The sequence below is a fragment of the Rhinoderma darwinii genome, chromosome 1, assembly GCF_050947455.1.
Source record: "Rhinoderma darwinii isolate aRhiDar2 chromosome 1, aRhiDar2.hap1, whole genome shotgun sequence".
Classification (NCBI taxonomy): Eukaryota; Metazoa; Chordata; class Amphibia; order Anura; family Rhinodermatidae; genus Rhinoderma; species Rhinoderma darwinii.
In genome coordinates this window covers 413820310-413840937 of record NC_134687.1, presented here as the reverse complement: position 1 = coordinate 413840937, position 20628 = coordinate 413820310, and the positions used below count along the sequence as shown (strand labels likewise).

Below are 20628 nucleotides of genomic sequence, written 5' to 3'. Positions count from 1 at the left end.
ATACAAAAGTTGTAATATTAGTACCTAGAATTGTTGTAGAATGTTTAATCCTGCCTCTGTACTCTTTGTTCAGCCCTCATCCAGGATCCGGGTGGAGGTGGCCTCTCTAACTTTAGACCCGTGTTCACATGTGGTTACTGATAAATCAGTGGAGAGAGTGTTTGTGGAATTCCATTTTCCTGGTGTTCCCCTTGAAGAAACAGAAACCCCTTTTTCACTTCGCAAACCTGTCCATGGTGAAGAGATATTCTACCATTTCAGCAAAGGTTAGGACAGCATGGTGACTGCAATATATAATAAAAACCTTAACATCGGAAGTGATCACTTGTCGCTGATCAGGCAGAGACTCATAAGATCATTGCTTTAACTGAATGTCCTCTCTTCTCACAGCGATTTATATTGATGGTGAAAATCATGCCGATCGTAGACATTTCCTCTATATGCTCCTAGACGGATCAGAAACTGCAGGAGAAAGAGTCAGGTGTGCGGTTTTTTGTTTGTCAGCGTTTATGATGTTTATGGTCAATAGTCACATTGCATTAAAGAAATTCTCCGGGCAAAAGCGGTCATGACCTGCCCAGGTATCTGGATAGGAAGTGAGACTGCGCGTGCCGAATTTACAATAAGTCACATCATATACAACCTCTGCCAGGCACCTGAGAATACAGGCAGGCTGCAGGACGGGCCTACCATAAGAAACCTGTCAATCCCCCATTAAGTGGGTGCCACGTAAGACTTTGGGGCTGAAATGGACACCGCCACTACAAGCAATAGTTGTATTTTCAGTTTTTGCCCGGATTGTGACTTAAAAAATGGCTTGTGTGGACCCGTAAAAAAACTGTATTGCAATTAGCTGTAAAGTGTTTGGAACATGAAGGAGGCTCATTTGATTCCGATTATTTGAGCGCACTTCGAGACCACACAGTGCCTTTATAGCATACACATAACTTGTTATCACTGCTATGTAACACAATGAAATGATCACATACAAGAGCAGTTGTCTTGCTTACAGTTGGTTGTAATTCATAGGACCTTATGTAAAATGGACATCTTTTGTTCAGGGAGCTACTGTGGTCATTATATGTTGGCAAATAAAACCTGTTGTATGGGAGAAAATGAAAGAAGTTTTTATTGTAAGGGTATTTGCACACACAAAAAACGTCTGAAAATACGGAGGGAAAACAGCTCCTGATTTTCAGAAGTTTTTCAATCAAAGTCGCGTTTTTCACTGCATTTTAACGGCCGTTTTTGGAGCTGTTTTTCTATAGAGTCTATGAAAAACGTTTCCAAAAACGTCTCAAGAAGTGACATGCACTTCTTTTACGCGGCCGTTTTTCAAAACGGCCCATCGGAACAGAAAGCCGTTTTTACCCATTGCAATCAATGGCAGATGTTTGGAGGTGTTCTGCTTCCGATTTTTCGGGCATTTACGGCCGAAAATAAGCCGTGTGAACATACCCTAATGGGGTTGCACTAGGAAGTTATTATTTGTCCATAAAAAATAATAAATTTAAATGAATAAAAAGTTTTACTTTTATCTCATGGATACAACAAAGGTTAACGTTCACAGTGGTGAGCGACCCAATGAATGAAGAAGAAGAGGAGTGTCGTGATTTAGGATATGCTTATCTAGACCTGCGGAACCTCTTGAGAAGAGCTGTAGAGCCGGCAGAAGAAACTTTACAGGGTGAGTAAATATCCAACAGACAGCTTCCAGCAGAGCTCTAAATCCCCTGCTCCCCTTCATACAGCCATAGCGTGAAATGATAAGATTCTGTAAACACCACTAGGGGGAGATAATAAGCTTACTGAAGATGGTTTTATTATTGGATTCAGTCAGCTCCCCCTAATGTCGGCTTCAGGCAGACAGAATTTTATCATTTGGTTCTATCAATATGTGAAGGGATTCCGAGCTCTGTGTCAGAACATGGGAGCTATAAGCCCTATAAAGATATAGTATTAATCAGCACTGAATTTTGTACCTACTTAGTTTTTTAAAAAAAACGAACTAACTATAACAAAAGAATATTATAAAGGAAAGTTGTTTTTTTTAGATCCAATCACAGCTTTGAACACATTAAACTATACTGCGTGAGAACTAATGCTCATCTGTATGAACTAGAAGGACTATACCTTGGACCAATAGAGAATTATTTATATAACCCAAGCCTGTTATGGCTGCCCTATATTCAGCACTAGAATGTATATCTGCTGCCTTAGGGCCTGTCCACATCGGCATCGTGCTTTCGTTCATGGGTTCCATTCAAATTTTCCGTCCGAGGAACCGATGAACAGAAAGACAAATGGAAATCATAGCCTCCGTTTGCATTACCATTGATTTCAATGGTAATGCTTCTGTTGGAGTTGGTTTCCGTTTGTTTCAGTTCCGTAAAGTTTCAGGTTTTTTCACGGAAACAATAGCGTAGTCGACTACGGTGTTTCTGCTAAAAAAAACTGAAAAAAAAAACATTTGAAATCAATGGTAATGCAAACGGAAGCAATGATTTCCGTTTGGCGTTCCGTTCATCGGTGCCTCCAACAGAAAAGTCAGAAACCCATAAACGGAAGCCCATAAACGGAAGCCCGACGCTGAAGTGAACAGGCTCTTACTTGTATTTTAGAATAGAACATATTTTGGTTGCGTGTCAGAAAATGTGTTTTCTATTTTTCTTCAGTTTTAGATGTATCTGACCCAAGACAAATAATTGGAGCACTACGTGTGGTGATAGAAGCAAGAGAAGCAGCACGAATTGTGTACAGGGAGAGAAGAATGAAGTCTAGAGGCCAAACATCACCTTCCATAATCACAAGTCAAGTGCTCTGACAGCATAACGCAATAGGAATTCCGTCCATTGGCCTGCAAGAGAAGACTAAGACATGTAATACTTTCCATTACAAGGATAATGAATGAAGGCATAGCACACAATATAAAAGGTCTTGAGAAATAAAATTGGCTTGGAGGAGCTGATGCTGTGTGGGATAAGATCTACTTAACAATAAACACCATTGTTTGAAATCCTTATATAAAGGAGGTTTTACACTGGCAGATTATCGTGCAGACGAGTGTTCATAGAACGCTCGTTGCCGATAATTTCCCAGTGTAAACAGGGCAGCGATGAGCAGATGAACGAGCAAACGCTGGATCATCTGCTGGCCGTATCGGTTTAAAAAAGTCAAATGTTATCGTTGTCGGCAGCACATTTCCCTGTGTAAATAAGGAGATGCGCTGCTGACATGATAATAATGTATGGGGGCGAGCGATCGGATGTCCTCATCCATAGCTCCTTGTGACAGGTGCAGAAGAGCACCGATCAACGATGTCTCTGTGTAAAAGGCCCTTAAGGCTATGTTCACACATCGCCATTTGTTGCATATTCCGATGCAGATTTTTGAGCCAAAGTCAGAAGCGGTCTCAAAAGGAATGAGAAATATAAAGGATGAACATACACTTCTCCTTTCTCCTGGATCCACTTCTGGGTTTGGTTTAAAAATATGAATCTCCAACCATCAACAAGCATGGTTTTCACACAATACCCCTTATTGTTCAGCAGTTTTTCCATATCCTGATACTGAAAAACATTTGCCATATTTAACCCTACAATATCATCTTTTTTGTATTTTCTCAAGCTGCCTCTGTGATGTGACCTGATATCATGAGTGTATATATACCAACTATAGCATACAGCTGTTAATGGCATCTGCCTGCATGTCAGCCTTCAACAACCACTTTCATCCATTTCCAACAACATAACTCCAATAGAATTGTACATCTATGCAGTGTCGGATGCAACGTTAAGCCCATCAGCAGAAGAAATCCATCTATACACAAGAGGTTTCATGCTCACTTTCAATTGTGTAGTATACTTTGCTGTATTCATGGCAAATAGGGCATGGTCCTTTAGAGAAAGTGCCCAAAAAAAGTGAGAAATCCAATTCTATCAAATTATTATAATTGTATGGGGCCCATTCGAATGTAATACATGGTTGTGTTGACTCCTACAGAACCCTTTATAATAGTGGATCCCTGATCTAGCTAGTAGAGGGGGTCATGAGCAGGAGACAAACCCTTTGGGGGCAATTTATCAACCTTTCTATGCCAGTTTTCTGTCGTAGAAAAGTCGCAAAAGGACCCAAAAGTCACAATTTGCATTGCAATTTCTTACATGCATTTCAGTTTTACACATTTATTTGTGTAAGGGGACCTGGTCTGCAGCCATCATCACCTTCCTAAATATTTAGATAATGGCTATATTATGTCTTGTGTACGCTGCACGGGGTGTATCAAAGAAGATGCTGGTCAGGACAAGTGCTGCTTTTGCTTGGTGTAAGGCTGGGTTCACACGAGCACATTACATCCGTAAAGGACGGAACGTATTTCGGCTGCAAGTCCCGGACCGAACACACTGCAGGGAGCCGGGCTCCTAGCATCATAGTTATGTACGACGCTAGGAGTCCCTGCCTCTCCGTGGAACTACTGTCACGTACTGAAAACATGATTACAGTACGTGACAGTTGTCCGGCAGCGAGGCAGGGACTCCTAGCATCGTACATAACTATGATGCTAGGAGCCCGGCTCCCTGCAGTGTGTTCAGTCCGGGACTTGCGGCCGAAATACGTTCCGTCCATTACGGACGTAACATGCTCGTGTGAACCCAGCCTTAAAGAAAATGTCTTGTATGTCAATTTAGTTTCATTAATAAAATGTAAGCAGAACACAGTCAGGAAATAGGAGCGTATTGTGTCTGCTCTAGTGGCCAGTGTCAAAACTGGAATATTTCAAGCTGTTTTATTTACATAGTCACATAAAAATATATATATTCTTAACAGAAACCGGATTTAAATAAAATGTAATTGTAAGTGCCCTCTTTGTCACATTATTCTCTGCAAGCCTGTAAACTTGCATGTAAAATCCATGAACATAAATTTTAAATGTGGGTTCCCAATACTGTTTTCCATATCTACTTTATAAAATAAAAAAATAAAAAGTGGTGAAAAGCAGGGAACGTCTTCTCCTCTATCTCCCTCTGATAAATTGGTTCAGGTAACCCTCTTATAAAGACACCAACCTACTTGCCACCTTTAACCAACCCCACGTTTCAATGCACATTCATTATTGAAGATAAAGTCGTATTAATATCTACCTTCTCGATTTTTTCTATTACACAAGTATAACTGGACTGAGGTCTCAAACTCACTTTGAAAACTTTCTACGTGTACGACATAACATAATAATGTCAGAGTGAGATTGTGCCCACACATCATGGTTTTATCACGGTTTTGTTATGATTTTCAGTAATCGCTGCAACACCAACTAGGATGTGTGGACAGAGTACACAGCGCAGCTCCAAATCTCCCTTCTTCCTTCCATGCAATGCTTTCAATGAGATGCGAGAGCCATGTGAAGAAAAAGCACTGAGGAGGTCTGTCTGTGTGTGTGTGTTTATATGTGTTTGTATGTGTATTTGTTTGTAAGGTTGTGTGTGCTTGTGTACTTCGGTATGTGTATGTATTTGGATGTGTGCATGTCTGCGTAAACTTGAATATGGCTCATAAAATCAGTGCTAGGGCTCATTCACACGTTGCAGTTTTGTATTTTTTTGGTGTTACGATTTTCACAAAACTGTGGCAAAAAGGTGACAAAGCACAATGTGTGAATAAGCTCGAACAATAATTTTTAGATGTCATTTAAAGGGGATTTCCACCATAGACATTTATGGCATATCAATTGCATATGACATAAATGTCAGATCAGCAAGAGTCTGATCCACCAACTGTTAGAACAGTGATCCATTGACCCCCGCAACTTGTCTAAGAAAAGGCAAAACAGATAAAAACAGGAGGACATATACAAAAACACCGAAAAAGGCCATACTTACAAATGGACACAGCCAGGTCAGAAACGCTGATGAAGGAGAGTGAGCAGGTGCTTTAAATAATAATAGCCACTCCCACTAGTCTTGAGGGGAGTGGTGTGTAGTGCATGGGATGTGTAGTAAAAAATAATAAATGAATAGTGTATGTGCAAGTGTAATACTATAAGTGAAATATAGGGGGCAGTAATGAGTGAAGTGCCTCAATAGAAATAAATGAATAATGGGGTGCAAGTGTGTGAAACATGGAGGGATAGTGTGTACGTCATGAGGCACAACGTGTATAGCCAGGTAGAAGCCTATTTGTGACGCCTTGATAGTTCATAGAGCGGGCTACCCTGCTTGCTATGCCAAACAACAACACACCATGTTGTGTCCAAGAGAAGCGAATATACGTAATAATGAAAAATACCTGGGGTATTAGTGATCATTTTGGCCAAAAGCTTGCTTGCGTCCTTTTGGCCAAAATGATCACTAATACCCCAGGTATTTTTCATTATTACATACATTCGCTTCTCTTGGACACAGCCGGGTCTTTGATGCTGGGAGAGGGTGGTGTGTTGTTGTTTGGCATAGCAAGCAGGGTAGCCCGCTCTATGAACTATCAAGGCGTCCCAAATAGGCTTCTACCTGGCTATACACGTTGTGCCTCATGACGTACACACTATCCCTCCATGTTTCACACACTTGCACCCCATTATTCATTTATTTCTATTGAGGCACTTCACTCATTACTGCCCCCTATATTTCACTTATAGTATTACACTTGCACATACACTATTCATTTATTATTTTTTACTACACATCCCATGCACTACACACCACTCCCCTCAAGACTAGTGGGAGTGGCTATTATTATTTAAAGCACCTGCTCACTCTCCTTCATCAGCGTTTCTGACCTGGCTGTGTCCATTTGTAAGTATGGCCTTTTTCGTTGTCTAAGAAAAGGGGTGAAGAGCCCATTATTTTGATGCTTGAATGAATGTGGAGTGATAGCGTTAGGTTATTTACATGCCTCTCAGCTGTTTCCATGCTAGGCAAAGGTGACAGTTACCCTGCTTTTCTTCACACAGCCATAGCATTAAATTATACAATTCTTTCTGCCTGCAGCCACCAAAATAAATATTCATACAACTCCCAATAAACCCAATCCTAGCTGTATAACTCCATATGTAGTCAGCTACCCCTTGTGAATGCTCTAAACCAAAAAAAATGCTATTCTTTGAAGAGGACGTGTCACCTCCTGACATGTCTATTTTAGTAAATACTTTTATTTCCCATGATATAACATTTGTGGAACATTATTTTTTAGAACTCTGCATTGTGCCGTTCCTTTGTTAATTCCTCCTAGAATTTTATGAATAAATTCCAAAGGGGCGTGTCCCTACAGTCTCACTCTGTAGTACTGATTGGCCATTCAGTCTGTGTAGGGACATCCCCAACTAGTAACACCCAGTTGTCAATTTATTCATGAATTTCTAGAAGGAATAACATAGGAAGGGCACAGTGTAGAGTTTTAAGACTAGATGCTCCATAAATGTTATGTCATGGGGAATACAATTATTTACTAAAACAGACGTGTTAGGAAAGCTGACAGATTCTCTTTAAAGAGGTATTCTCATCTCATTTACGGCATATCCACAGTTCTATAAATCACAAATGTCAAAAACTAAGGTCCTCCGACCCGTGGATTTGCCATAAATGATGTCCAGTTATGTACATAGCAAAGATTAAATGCTTCTGCCATTTAGGTGCAAATTTTTCCCATCCAGGACAGAAGGACCCTTGGGACAATTTCCTGCCCCCTCTGGAGAGAGGAGTGCTGCACCAGTTCTTTCCACCGACTAAAAAATGGCTCTTTTACTCCAATTATAATCCAACCCTTGTGCCTCACTCTACCTACGTCCCAGATGAGTTGTGCATTTAGGTTGTTTTATTTAAAAATATCAAGTCCTACTATATTTTATAGCTGTTTCTCCCAGGATGTGCCTTCTAATAAGATAAATTAAAACACTAAGAGGAAGAAGTTGCATTGCTAAAGGGGTTGTCTGGAATTCAAAAAATATGGCTACTTTTTTGCAGAAACAGAACTACACCTGTCCATATGTTGTATGGAGTTAAGCTGCAATACTCCACACAACCTGTGGACAAATGTGGAGCTGTTTTTTTAAAAGCAGCCATGTTTTTCTAATCCTAGACAACCTCTTTAACTCTCAGGGTGATTTTGGACTGTCATGTGGGTGTTCCTTCCTCAGAGTAGGAGTGTCTTCCCTTGTGTACTAATCCGAATAGGTACAGAGAAGTAACTATTGGAGAAACATACACAAGAAAAACAGACATGGTAAAGAAGAAGGAAAGAGCAGGTAAGCAGGGTTGAACTGGCCCACTAGAGTACCGAAGGATCCACCGGTGGGGCACAGGTTCTGACAAAGTAATGGGTCCTAACAATCCAGCAGAACATAATTCAATTTGAAGCTGATTCTGAGCCAATCACTTGCTTCTAAGGACAATTATAAGAGGGTTAATTCACAAATGATCTACTAGAATTTATTAATGATATGTCCTGTGTGTACAATAATTACAGAATAGTATAGGTTGCAGCTCAAAGTGGACGTGTACATGTTCTGTATACAGAGTTTCTCGTCTGAGGCGGTGCCCTGCTGCCTCTCTGAGGGGGTGGCGGCGCCACTGAAACCAGCCACCGCCACTCCCTCCAGCACTATAATTGTATCTGCGTCTATAGGACTCAGAGCAGGCCTGCATTACAAGAGGACAGCGCGAGAGTGAGTATGCAAAGTAATTTTTTCTCCTCTTAAAAGTGTGAGTGCCATTATCTACAGGGGGGGCTTTATCTACAGGGGGCACAATCTACATGGGGGTTATATGTGGGGCACTATCTACAGGGGGCTATATATGGGTTTACAGTCTACAGGGGGCTCTATGTGGGGCACTGTCTACAGGGGGGTCTATGTGGGGCACTGTCTACAGGGGCTCTATCAGGGCCACTATCTACAGTGGGGCTATATGTAGGGCACTAACTACAGGGGGCTATATGTAGGGCACTATCTACAGGGGGGCTATATGTGGGGCACTATCTACAGGGGGCTATATGTGGAGAACTATCTACAGGGGGCTGTATGCGGGTCACTATCTACAGGGGCTATCGACCGTGGGCTCTATGGGGGCCACTATCTACAGGGGGATTCATGTAGGGCACTATCTACAGGGGGCTCTGGGGGCCACTATCTACAAGGTGATCTATGGGGGGCACTATCTACAGGGGCTCTATGGGGGGAACTATCTACAGGGGCTCTATGGGGGGCACTATCTTTATGGGGCTCTATGTGGGGCAGTATCTACAGGAGGCTCTATAGGGGGCACCATATATGTGGGGCACTGTCTACAGGGAGCTCTATATGGGGCACTGTCTACAGGGGACTCTATGTGGGGCACTGTCTAAAGGGGGCACTGTCTACAGGGGGCTCAATGTGGGGCACTGTCTACAGGGGGCTCAATGTGGGGCACTGTCTAAAGGGGGCTCTATGTGGGGCACTGTCTACAGGGGGCTCTATGAGGGCCACTATCTACAGGGGGCTCTATGGGGGGTCACTATCTACAGGGGGCTCTATGGGGGGTCACTATCTACAGGAGACACTGTGTGTGTGTGTGTGTGTGTGTGTGTGTGTGTGTGTGTGTGTGTGTGTGTGTGTGTGTGTGTGTGTAGGTGTGTGTAGGTGTGTGTGTGTAGGTGTGTGTGTGTGTGTGTGTGTGTGTGTATGTGTGTGAGAGAGACAGTGTATGGTGCTATTACAATCAGGGACACAGTGTATGGTGCTATTGTAAACAGAGACACAGTCTATGGTGCTAATATAATTAGAGGTGCAGTGTATTACACGATTATATTTAGGCGCGTAGTGTGTGCCACCATGCGAGTATTATCTTTGTTTATAGGTGCAGAAATGTTTGAAAACTAAGAATCTGAAGACATCTGAGCGGCAAAATGCAGAAATGGGCTGTGGCCGGGAGTAGTCGTCATAGAGGTCTGGACCGGATGGAGAAGAAAAGATAAAAAGAACAACTAGAATCTGAAAAGAGGTCATCCGTGGGTCACGTAATGTAAATGTTTATTCTGCCTCTAATCAGTACTGTAGTCACTGTATGATCTGCAGCAAGACGATGGGGGGTATGATTTTTTTTATTGTGAAACAGCAACTCCCAGCATATCCTTACCATTGTTTGGGCCATGCTGGGAGCTGCAGTTTTACGCTGTACAAACCTATACGGCTGGGGTGGCACTAAATTGAGCTGCATTTGTGCTGGTGCTGTATTTATGTACTGAGCTTGGTTCTGTTGCTGTATTTATGTATTGAGCTTTGTTCTGGTGCTGTATATATGTACTGGGCTTAGTTCTGGTGTTCTATATATGTACTGAGATTGGTTCTGGTGTTGTATTTATGTACTTAGTGTAGCATCCATGGCCGCGGACCACCAGGTTTACTCAACCCCCGGCGGCCGCAGCCATGGATATGTGAGTGCTGGCTTGCATCTCCTTTCTAGGAGACGCCAGCGCTCACTTCCGCTCCGGTCCGCTGTGTCCCATAGGGTGCGCGCGCACGCTCATGCCCGGTCTAAAAGGGCCAGCGCGCGCACAAATGGAATCATCATTATCAACTGCCCATGATTCCCTGGACTATACAAAGGGCCCTGCCCTTCTGATCCTTGCCTGAGCGTTGTTAGTAATCCCATATCCGTCTTGCAAATGGTCCTTTAGTGTTATCCTGTTCTGGTTGTTACCCGTGCCCTGTATCCTGTTTCCCGTGCTGTGTCCTTGTTCCAGAGCCTGTTAGTGTTGGTGTCGTGTTCCTCAGCACCTGCTGTCGTCTGCCACGTACAGTGCCATCTGCCACGTCCAGTGTCTTCTGCCACTTAGTGTGATCCGCCACGTCTGGCGCAACCTGCTGTCATCTGCCACGTCTGGCGTAACCTGCTGCATCCATCTCCATCCATGCCAAATCCTCAGCCACTGTCTGGACTATTCAGGTACCCTAGTGCGGGACTTTGTAATGCTGGGGTACTCTGTTATTTGGCCAGCTGCCTCCCCGCTACGGCGGTGCAGCCTAGTGGGTCCACATACCCACAGACCGTGACAGTACACGCAGGCCATGGACCCCGCTGGTAAACCTGAGACCTTGATGACACAAGCCATGCTGGCCGAGATGCAAGACCTCTAGTCATGGCAACACCAACTCCTCCTGCCGGTGAACGCCATTGCACGTCGGCTGGTTGCCCAGACCACAGTCGTCACCGCACCTATTCCTGCTGTTCCTCCTGCTACACTTCTTGTCTGTACCAGTGCCGCTCCCCTATGCTTGTTGCCTCTTCCTTCTCGATATGACAGAGACACGAGGACCTGCCGGGGATTCCTGAACCAGTGCCAGATCCACTTCAGACTACATGTCAGTGCCTTCTCTTCTGATGACGCCAGGATCGCCTTCATAGTCTCTCTCCTTACTGGCAAAGTTCTGGTATGGGCAAATCCTCTGTGGGAACATCAGGGACTAGAGACCAGTGACTTGCAGTCCTTTTATTGACTTTCCGTTCGATATTCCAGGAACCTGGGAGAGTTTCTTCTGCTGCTGCATCCCTGCTGACCCTACACAAGAGAGACCTCTCCGTGGGCAAGTATGAGGATCCGTGAGCGTTTCCAAGAGGTTCTCTGGGAGAGACAATGCAGAGGCACTTCTGGACTTTGTCAGTATTGCGGCCTTGGAAGCCATATTGTGCGTTTGTGTCCCCAGAGGCCAGAGAAACCCCACTGCCTAGGATTCGTTGGAGAGACAACCCTAGGTGGGACGGTACCAAATAAAGCATTCAGTTCCAAGTTGACCATTCCTGTGACCATATTATCCGGCGAGAAGACGCATCGGGTTTCTGCCTATCTGGACTCCGCATCAGCGGCAAACTTCATCCAAAAGGAGCTAGTGGATCATCTCCAGTTGCCCACAGTTCCCCTGGAGACATCTTTGGCTGTTGCCTCGGTGAATGGACTGCCTCTGCCCGATCCGATTGTATCTAAGACCAAGCTGCTGAAGCTCCAAGTTGGAGCCCTTCATTCGGAAATAATTTCACTTCTTGTTTTGCCCAAAGCAATCAATCCTGTTCTGCTGGGCCTGCCTTAGCTTCGTCTACATACCCCAGTCCTGGACTGGAACTCCGGAGAGGTTCTCCAATGGGGCTCCAAGTGCCTCGGTCGCTGTCTGTTGCAGATCCATCCTGTCCAGCCTCCTCTGCCTCAGTCACTGGTGGGATTCCCCCCCCCCCCATTTCGCTTAGTTTGCAGATGTCTTCAGCAAGAATGAGGCTGAGATGCTGCCCCCACATCGGACTTATGACTGCCCCATTGAACTGGTTCCAAATGCCTCTCCCCCGTGGATGGGTATATCCTCTCTCCTTGCCAGAGACTCTATCCATGTCGGCCTTTATCAAGGAGAATTTGTAGAGGGGTTTCATACGAAAGTCTTCCTCCCCGGCCGGGGCCGGGTTCTTCTTTGTTAAAAAGAAAGACGGATCTCATCGACCCTGCATTGACTACCGTGGTCTCAACCAGATCACAGTCAAGAACAAATACCCGTTGCCACTTATATCCGAACTGTTTGACTGTATACGGGGAGCCAGGATTTTTTCAAAATTAGACTTGCGTGAGGCTTATAATTTGGTCCGAATCTGTTAAGGGGCCAAGTGGAAGACGGCGTTCAACACCCGAGATGGGCACTACGAATACCTGGTGATGCCCTTTGGACTGTGTAACGCTCCCGTGGTCTTCCAGGAATTCGTCAATGATCTTCCGAGATCTCCTCTATGTCTGTGTTGTAGTGTATCTCGATGATATTTTGATTTTATCCCCAGATCCGACGACTCATTGGAGGCACGTCCGTCAAGTTCTACTGCGATTAAGGGAGAATCGTTTATATGCCAAGCTGGAGAAGTGCATCTTTGAAAAGAATTCTCTACCCTTCCATTCTCTACATCATCTCGGATCAAGGTCTCAAGATGGATCCTGAGAAACTAAAGTCTGTCCTGGAATGGCCACGTCCTCAAGGCCTGAGGTCCATACAACGTTTCCTGGGATTCGCCAACTTCAACCGGCAATTTATCCCAAACTTCTCATCACTGACTGCTCCCATCTCTACCCTTACCAAGAAGGGTCTGAATGCCAAGGTGTGGACTCCAGAGGCAGAATCCGCATTTATTAGCCTCAAGAAAGCCTTCCCTTCAGCCATCGATCCTCCATCATCTTGACGTGTCTCGGCAGTTTTCATTGGAGGTTCACGCTTCTTCTGTTGGTGCAGGTGCACTTCTGTTCCAGAGGAGCTCCAAAGGAAAGGCAGTAGTATGTGGCTATTACTCGAGACTTTTTTTCTTCTGCAGAGCGCAACTACTCTATTGGGGATCGGGAGCTACTGGCCATCAAGTTGGCTCTGGAGGAGTGGAGACATCTGCTAGAGGGCACAGCTCACCCCGTCCTGATCTACACAGACCACAAGGCCCTCACCTATCTCCATTCGGTTCAACGACTAAACCCTCGTCAAGCCAGGTGGTTGCTGTTCTTCACCCGTTTCCAATTTGTGCTCCACTACCATCCCGCTGACAAGAATGTGAGGGCTGATGCCCTGTCCAGGTCATTGGAGTCCCTTCAAAGTATCATAGACCTGTCCTGCATCGTCACTGCCAATCCTTTGCAGGTTAGAGACATCCCTCCGGGGAGGACTTTTGTTCGGTTGGCAGACAGAAGAATTCTCCGCTGGGGACACAGCTCTAAACTGGCTGGGCACGCTGGTGTTCGTAATACCCGAGACCTGATTACTCGTCACTTCTGGTGGCCCACGCTACCCAAAGATGTTGTGGACTTTGTCTCTTCCTGCACGGTGTATGCTTCTAACAGGGTTGCTCACTGAAAGCCTGCCGGGCTGCTCCGACCTCTGCCTGTACCCAATGTCCCCTGGCAGCACATTGCAATGGACTTTGTCACACACCTTCCTCCCTCAGCAGGATGCAATACTGTCTGGGTGGTGGTGGACCGGTTTTCGAAGATGGCACATTTTATTCCTGCCCTGCCCTTCTGAACCTTGCCTGAGCGTTGTTAGTGTTCCCATGTCAGTCTTGCAAATGGTCCCTTAATGTTATCCTGTTCCTGTTACCCGTGCCCTTTATCCTGTTTCCCTTGCTGTGTCCTTGTTCCAGAGCCTGTTAGTGTTGGTGCCATGTTCCTCAGCACCTGCTGTTGTCTACCACGTCCAGTGCAATCTGCCATGTCCAGTGTGATCTGCCACGTCTGGCGCAACCTGCTGTCATCCGCCACATCTGGCGTAACCTGCTGTATCCATCTCCATCCGTGCCAAAGCCTCAGCCACTGTCTGGACTATTCAGGTACCCTAGTGCGGGACTTTGTATTACTGGGGTACTCTGTTATTTGGCCAGCTGCCTCCCCGCTATGGCAGAGCGGCCTAGTGGGTCCACATACACATAGAGTGTGACACTGTGCTTTGTTCTGGTGCTGTATTTATGTACTGAGCTTTGTTCTAGTACTGTATATATGTACTGATCATGGTTCTGGGGTTGTGTATATGTACTGAGCTTTGTTCTGGTGTTGTATATATGTACTGAGTAGGGATGTCACGATACCAGAATTTGGACTTCGATACCGATACTTCGTTTAGTATTGCGATTTCGATACCAATTTCGATACTTTACCAACAGTAATAAAAAAATAATTCTTCCGTTTTCTGATGTGAGGCGCGACGTGTGATGAATTTTGAACGCGCCTCACATTAATAGTAATTAATCCCATCATGTTTCTCAGTCATAATGGGTTAATGTGCGAGGTACATGATGGGGTTAATTACTATTAATGTGAGGCACATGGAGGTTAAATTCATCATCGCACCTCGCGCCTCACATTAATAAGTGAATGAAAGCCGTGTTTATTTCATTTTTTTACAGCGTACGCATCATAAATGATACAAAAAAATTGTTGTGCGCGCCATTACTGAATGTGTGAATATTTTATGTATTGAGACTTATTTTAATGTTTATTGTAAAAAAAGGTGAATGTGTATTTTTTTTTTTAAATTTAACAATACTTTGTTTTTACTTTTATTTTTAAACTTTAATGTACAGACATATATCAGATATATCCCAGTACATTAGCCTGTGGACGGATAGCACACAGGCAGTTGTTAGGACATACTTGGGTATGTCCTAACAACAAGAAATCTGGTCAGACAGCCCTGGGGTCCGTCAATAGACCCTGGGCTGTCTGCCCATATATGGTATGGCCCTCGATCGCGTCACAGGAATTCCCTGTGACGCGATCCAGGGGCATCCCCCCTTCTCATTTTCTCCTGAATACTGCAGTCAGCTGTGATCGCAGCATTCAGGGGAATAACGGCGGAGATGAGAGGTTTCTCTGATCTCCGCCGTTATAGAGCGGGGCTTCGGCTTTGTAATACAGCCATTGCCCCGCTCCTGACAGGAAGTGCATGCGCGGTCAGCATGAGGAGATGCGGCCGGCGCTGCACTAATGAGCGGCAGTTCAGGCACGGAGGACAGAACATGGGGGTGTTTTGTAGTGCGCCCGCCATGTTCTGTCTTCAGTGCCGCCGCTCATTAGTACAGCGCTGGCCACATCGCATCATCCTGACCCCGCGCACTTATGACTCAGGAGCGGGGCTGTGGCTGAATTACACAGCCGCAGCCGCGCTCCCATACATTCATGTGTTACTATACTGAGCTGTGCGGCTGCGCAGCTCAGTATCGAAATACAGGAAATAGCGGTATCGAACCGTTTAGGGATGCACAGTATCGAAACAGTATCGAAGTTTCGATGCACCGTGCATCCCTAGTACTGAGCTTTATTTCTGGTGCTGTATATACGTACTGAGCTTGGTTCTGATGCTGTATTTCTGTACGGAGCTTGGTTCTGATGCTGCATTTATGTACTGAGCTTGGTTCTGGTGCTGTATATATGTATTGAGCTTTGTTCTGGTGCTGTATATATGTATGAGCTTGGTTCTGAAGCTGAAATTATATAGGATATATTTATAATAACAAAATTGCAGGACAGATGGAATTTTTTTAATTCATTGTATATTTAATGGGAACATGTCAGGTAGTTTTAACCCCTTGAACCACCACCATGTGGTAATACATGACCTGACAATATTTCCAAACATTCTCTTGTATGTTTTTTTTTTTTCAGATGCAGCAAAATCTATCAAATCAAGTTTTCAACCTGTGCACAATATATATGCTGATTACTCATTCAAGGGTCATGGGTCGGTCCCGCTATCCTGAAGAGTCACATAGTCTTGCCTCCAAACCCACCTTTCCATGCTTGAGTGACATGCCCCTGGCTGTTCTACATCACTACAAGTCTCCTCCAACTTTCTCAGATGCGCCATTGTCTTGTACTCCTTGGGCACGCACCGTGCGGCGGGGTGTACTCTGCCCAGCTTCATCACTGCACCGCGCATGCCAGGGGATTACAAGGCAACGGCGCATCCGCAAGAGTTGGAGAAGGTTGGTAGTGATGTAGAACAACCAGGGGGATGTCAATCAAAATCTGGGGGGCGCCATTTCAATTTTCGCCTCAGGCATCAGAAAAGCTAGAATCAGCCCTGTTTGTACAGATTGATGGTGGAACATACATAAACACATGGATGTTTTATTATTTCAGCGCTTTAAAATGCCAGAGGGATATAACGGTGAGGAAACTGAAACATGCATTGAGGGGGGAAAAAGCCAATAATAATAATATGTGTGTGTGTATATATATATATATATATATATATATATATATATATACATATATATATATATATATATATATATATATTAATAATAATAAAAAAATATGGGCACAGTTTTAGTGAGTCATAGAAATTTCCCAGCCAATTACCAGCAATACATCACTAAAGCAATTATCACTACAATGAGTAAAACACTGAATTGCAGTTGGCTGATAACATTCTATTCAGTTTACCTTTGCTTAAATATAATTTCCATAACATAAACCGATTATCAAAATACTCCCTTTACAAGCAGGGTAGCGGGGGTAATACAAAATTTTTTATGGCTTCGTGCAATCCATCAGCAGATTCAGGATATTTTATGAATACCAGTGGCATAGCTAATGCTATAGCAGCCGTAGCGGCTGCTACGGGGCCCGCAGCGTGAGGGGGCCCGTGCCACCCGCCGGCACAGCCCCCCCATGGCCGGAGGCTCCGCTAGCAGCCGCTATGGCTGCTACAGCGTGACGCCACTGAAGGGGTTGTTTCTACAAAAGACATGTATCCCCTATCCACAGGATAGGGGATACATGTGTGTGATCGCTGGGACGCCCAGCGATAAGGAAAACAGGGGACCGAAAGTCCCCCGAAGTTCTCCATAACAGACCTCAGACTTCCGGGGTCTGTCTGCAGCTCCATAGAAATGACTTGCGCACCGGTCGCGCGTGTACGCATGCGTATCCCCTATCCTGTGGATAGGGGATACATCTCTTTTGTAGGACAAACTATAGGCCGTTTTTTTGGGGGGGGGGTCTGTATGGGGTTACCTACAGGGGGGGTTCTGTATGGTGTTATCCACAGGGGGGGTTCTGTATGGCGTTATCTACAGGGGGACTCTGTATGGCGTTATCTACAGGGGGGGTCTGTATGGCATTATCTACAGGGGGTCTGTATGCCGTTATCTACAGGGGGAGTCTGTATGGCGTTATCTACAGGGGGACTCTGTATGGCGTTATCTACGGGGGGTGTCTGTATGGCGTTATCTACAGGGGGTCTGTATGGAGTTATCTACAGGGGAGTGTATGGTGTTATCTACAGGGGGGATTTGGAGCTGTAAGATGTTATCTACAGGGGGGGCTGTATGGCGTTATCTACAGGGGGGGCTGTATGTCGTTATCTACAGGGGGGCTGTATGGCGTTATCTACAGGGGCGGTATGGCGTTATCTACAGGGGACTGTGCTATCTATAGGGGGGCGCTGTTTGGTGGAATCTATAGTGAGGCACTATCTACAAGGGGGGGTTGTGTGATACCCAGCGGAGGGGAGGGGCCCAGCCTTTCCTAATTACACCTCTGATGAATACATATATGCCTCCTGCCCCATAGACAGAATACGGGCCACGATAAACAACAAATTAGCAAATTGGCCCGATTTAGAAAGAAAAACCTTATCATGTGCACATTAACCCCCATGACTATATGCCTGTTAGGCTGTGCCAGAGGCATGGCCTAATAGATTGCCTGTCCGTTTTACATGAACAGGCAATAAAGCATTATATCAGAGATAGAAAAAACAATTTCATACAGTTAAATAAAAAAAAGTAAACAGTAAAAAGTAAATGAAACAATTTTTTTTAACTAAAAAGTGGTTTTATTTTGTAAAATAAGTAAAAAAATAAATATATAGTATCGCCGCGATGATAATGACCCGAAAAATATAGCATGCTGGGCTACGCTTTTTCCGTAATTCACATACAGTAGAAGTCTCCGCCTGGATGCGGTGGCCAGCAGTTATCTCACGAGGCTGGTACGAGGTTGGGGGAACCCAGATCTCAAGATAGGTGTTGGTCCCAGTGCTGGGACCCATATCTATCAGACATGATAGACAGAGATAGGAATACCTCTTTAAAGACCAGTAACATTTTTGCCCCCCTGCATTTAGTTGGGCATAACTTATTTTATTTTTTCATCAATGCAGCCGTGTGAAGTCTAGTTTTGTGCAAGATGTGTTGTAGATTTTTTAGAAACCATCTTTAAAGACAAAGTATGGGCCAGAGCTTTTATTCATTTATTCATTCATTCATTCAAGGAGACTTGGACAGGTGAGTTATGGTAAAGGAGAGGATATGGTACATTAATAGACTGTTTTTTTAACGCAATTTTGACGTGATTTTCTTTTGCAAAAATTACAGGAAAATATTTTTCTGCCATTTTTACAAAACAAAAGTGGCAGGTAGCCTTACACTAATTATTCTCCAACTACAGAGCACATTACTGACCGTGATCACTGTCATGGAGTTTGTGGAATTACAGTCGATCAGCACATTGCTACCTCTTCTCCTTTAGGCTGGACAATCCTTCCAACTTGATGCTTCGTAAACAGCCCTATAACTGCACGGTTGACCTGTTCTCTTTTGGTGTGATATTCTATCAAATGGCAATAGGACCCTACCCATTTTATGCTGGTCAAGAATCTCTGAAGATCGAGTGGTCGGTAAAATATAATGAATGTTATTTGTCCGCGGCCATTGAAGCTAGTGCAAAAAACGCAGTGAAAAACGCCCCGAAAAAAGCGCCGCAGTTTTTTTATGCTGGAAAGGACATGGCAGGTTTTTTTTCTCCTTGAGCAGCCAAATGCCGCCTGGGAAAAAAAAAATACGCATTTGCCTTCCATTAAAATCAATGGGGGCCGAATTTGACAGTTTTTTGGTGCTGATTCCGATGCGGTTTCCACGTCTAAAAGAGGACTAAAAAAACTCTGTGTGAACAAAGCCTTACACATAATACAAATACGAAAAAAGGGATTTCCATGGAAATTTACAAGGTTATGGATAGGACTGATTGCTTTTTTGGTTTATACGATACAAAGAGATATAAGATAGTCCACTATATTAATTGTAATGTCAGGAATGTGGTCTACCACTCCAGTTGCCCATGTAACAAAATCTACATTGGTATGACCACTAGGGAGTTGAAAACTCGCGTGATGGAACACATTCGGGACATAAAGGGGTTACTACCCAAAGATCATGTGGATGAATTTGGAGATAGGAGTAAACCCCAAGCAAGACACTTCAGGGATTTCCATAAGAACAATTGGAGACTTTTGAAAGTAAAAGGTATCGACAGGTTATACGAGGGAAAAAGAGGAGGGAATGTATTTAGACCGCTATTGCGTAGAGAACTTAAAGGAACAGTGTCATCACAAATAATTTTTTTATATGTTAAAGATGTTAGTGCTTTAATAAAAACGTTTATTTTCATTTGTGTGTTTGTGTTTTACTGTTTCTTATTTTTACACTTTTTTCTTCCCTATGGGGGCTGCCATTTTTTGTTCCATTTCTGTGTGTGTCGATTAACGACACACACAGACATGGAGTACGGCAGCCACAGTCCCATAGGGACTGCGAACGGCTCCCGTCCCATTGACTGCCGTGTACGGCGTCTGTGTGGGAACTGCGCATGCGCCGCTCCCACACAGTCCTATTCGAAATTGGCGCCGTCCGGCGCCATTTTCCTGTGGACCGGAAGTCGCGGCCGGACAGTAATATTACTACTTCCGGTCGCGGCTTCCGGACTTGTGCACATGGAACAGCGGCAGCAAAGGGAGCGGACGGGCCGGAGGGAGCCGCGGCGGCAGGAGCAGGTAAGAGATTTCAATGTATGTTAGTGTTTGTGTGTGTTTACTACTGTATGTAAACCTACTACACTGTGGGTTACCTCAAAAAATGGCGACACACAGTGTAGGAGGTTAAACCTTTCAAACCCCTCGTTTATCCCGGCACTAGCCAGGATAAAGGAGGGGGGGATGCTGAGAGCTCACTAGAGCGAGGGCTTTTAACCCAATGTTGCAATGCTGCAATTTTGGGAACTAGCTCCATCTAGTGACCAAAAATGGGTAGTATTATAAATTAGAATTAATTTATAATATTTCCTGACTATTTCCTGACTCGTGAAAAAAATAAAAAAAAT

At 44.5% G+C, this 20628-nt stretch overlaps 1 protein-coding gene across 1 annotated transcript in view; it reads left to right on the top strand.

The window, feature by feature from the left end:
• RPGRIP1 (RPGR interacting protein 1) overlaps positions 1-3073 on the top strand; it is a 30201-nt gene extending 27128 nt beyond the window's left edge. Inside the window, exons 22-25 of the mRNA XM_075852959.1 lie at positions 74-266; positions 391-481; positions 1557-1687; positions 2676-3073. Of these exons, the coding sequence (XP_075709074.1) occupies positions 74-266; positions 391-481; positions 1557-1687; positions 2676-2824 (564 nt within the window). The 3' untranslated portion in view covers positions 2825-3073. The remainder of the gene's footprint in view (positions 1-73; positions 267-390; positions 482-1556; positions 1688-2675) is intronic.
• The last annotated feature ends 17555 nt before the right edge of the window (positions 3074-20628 follow it).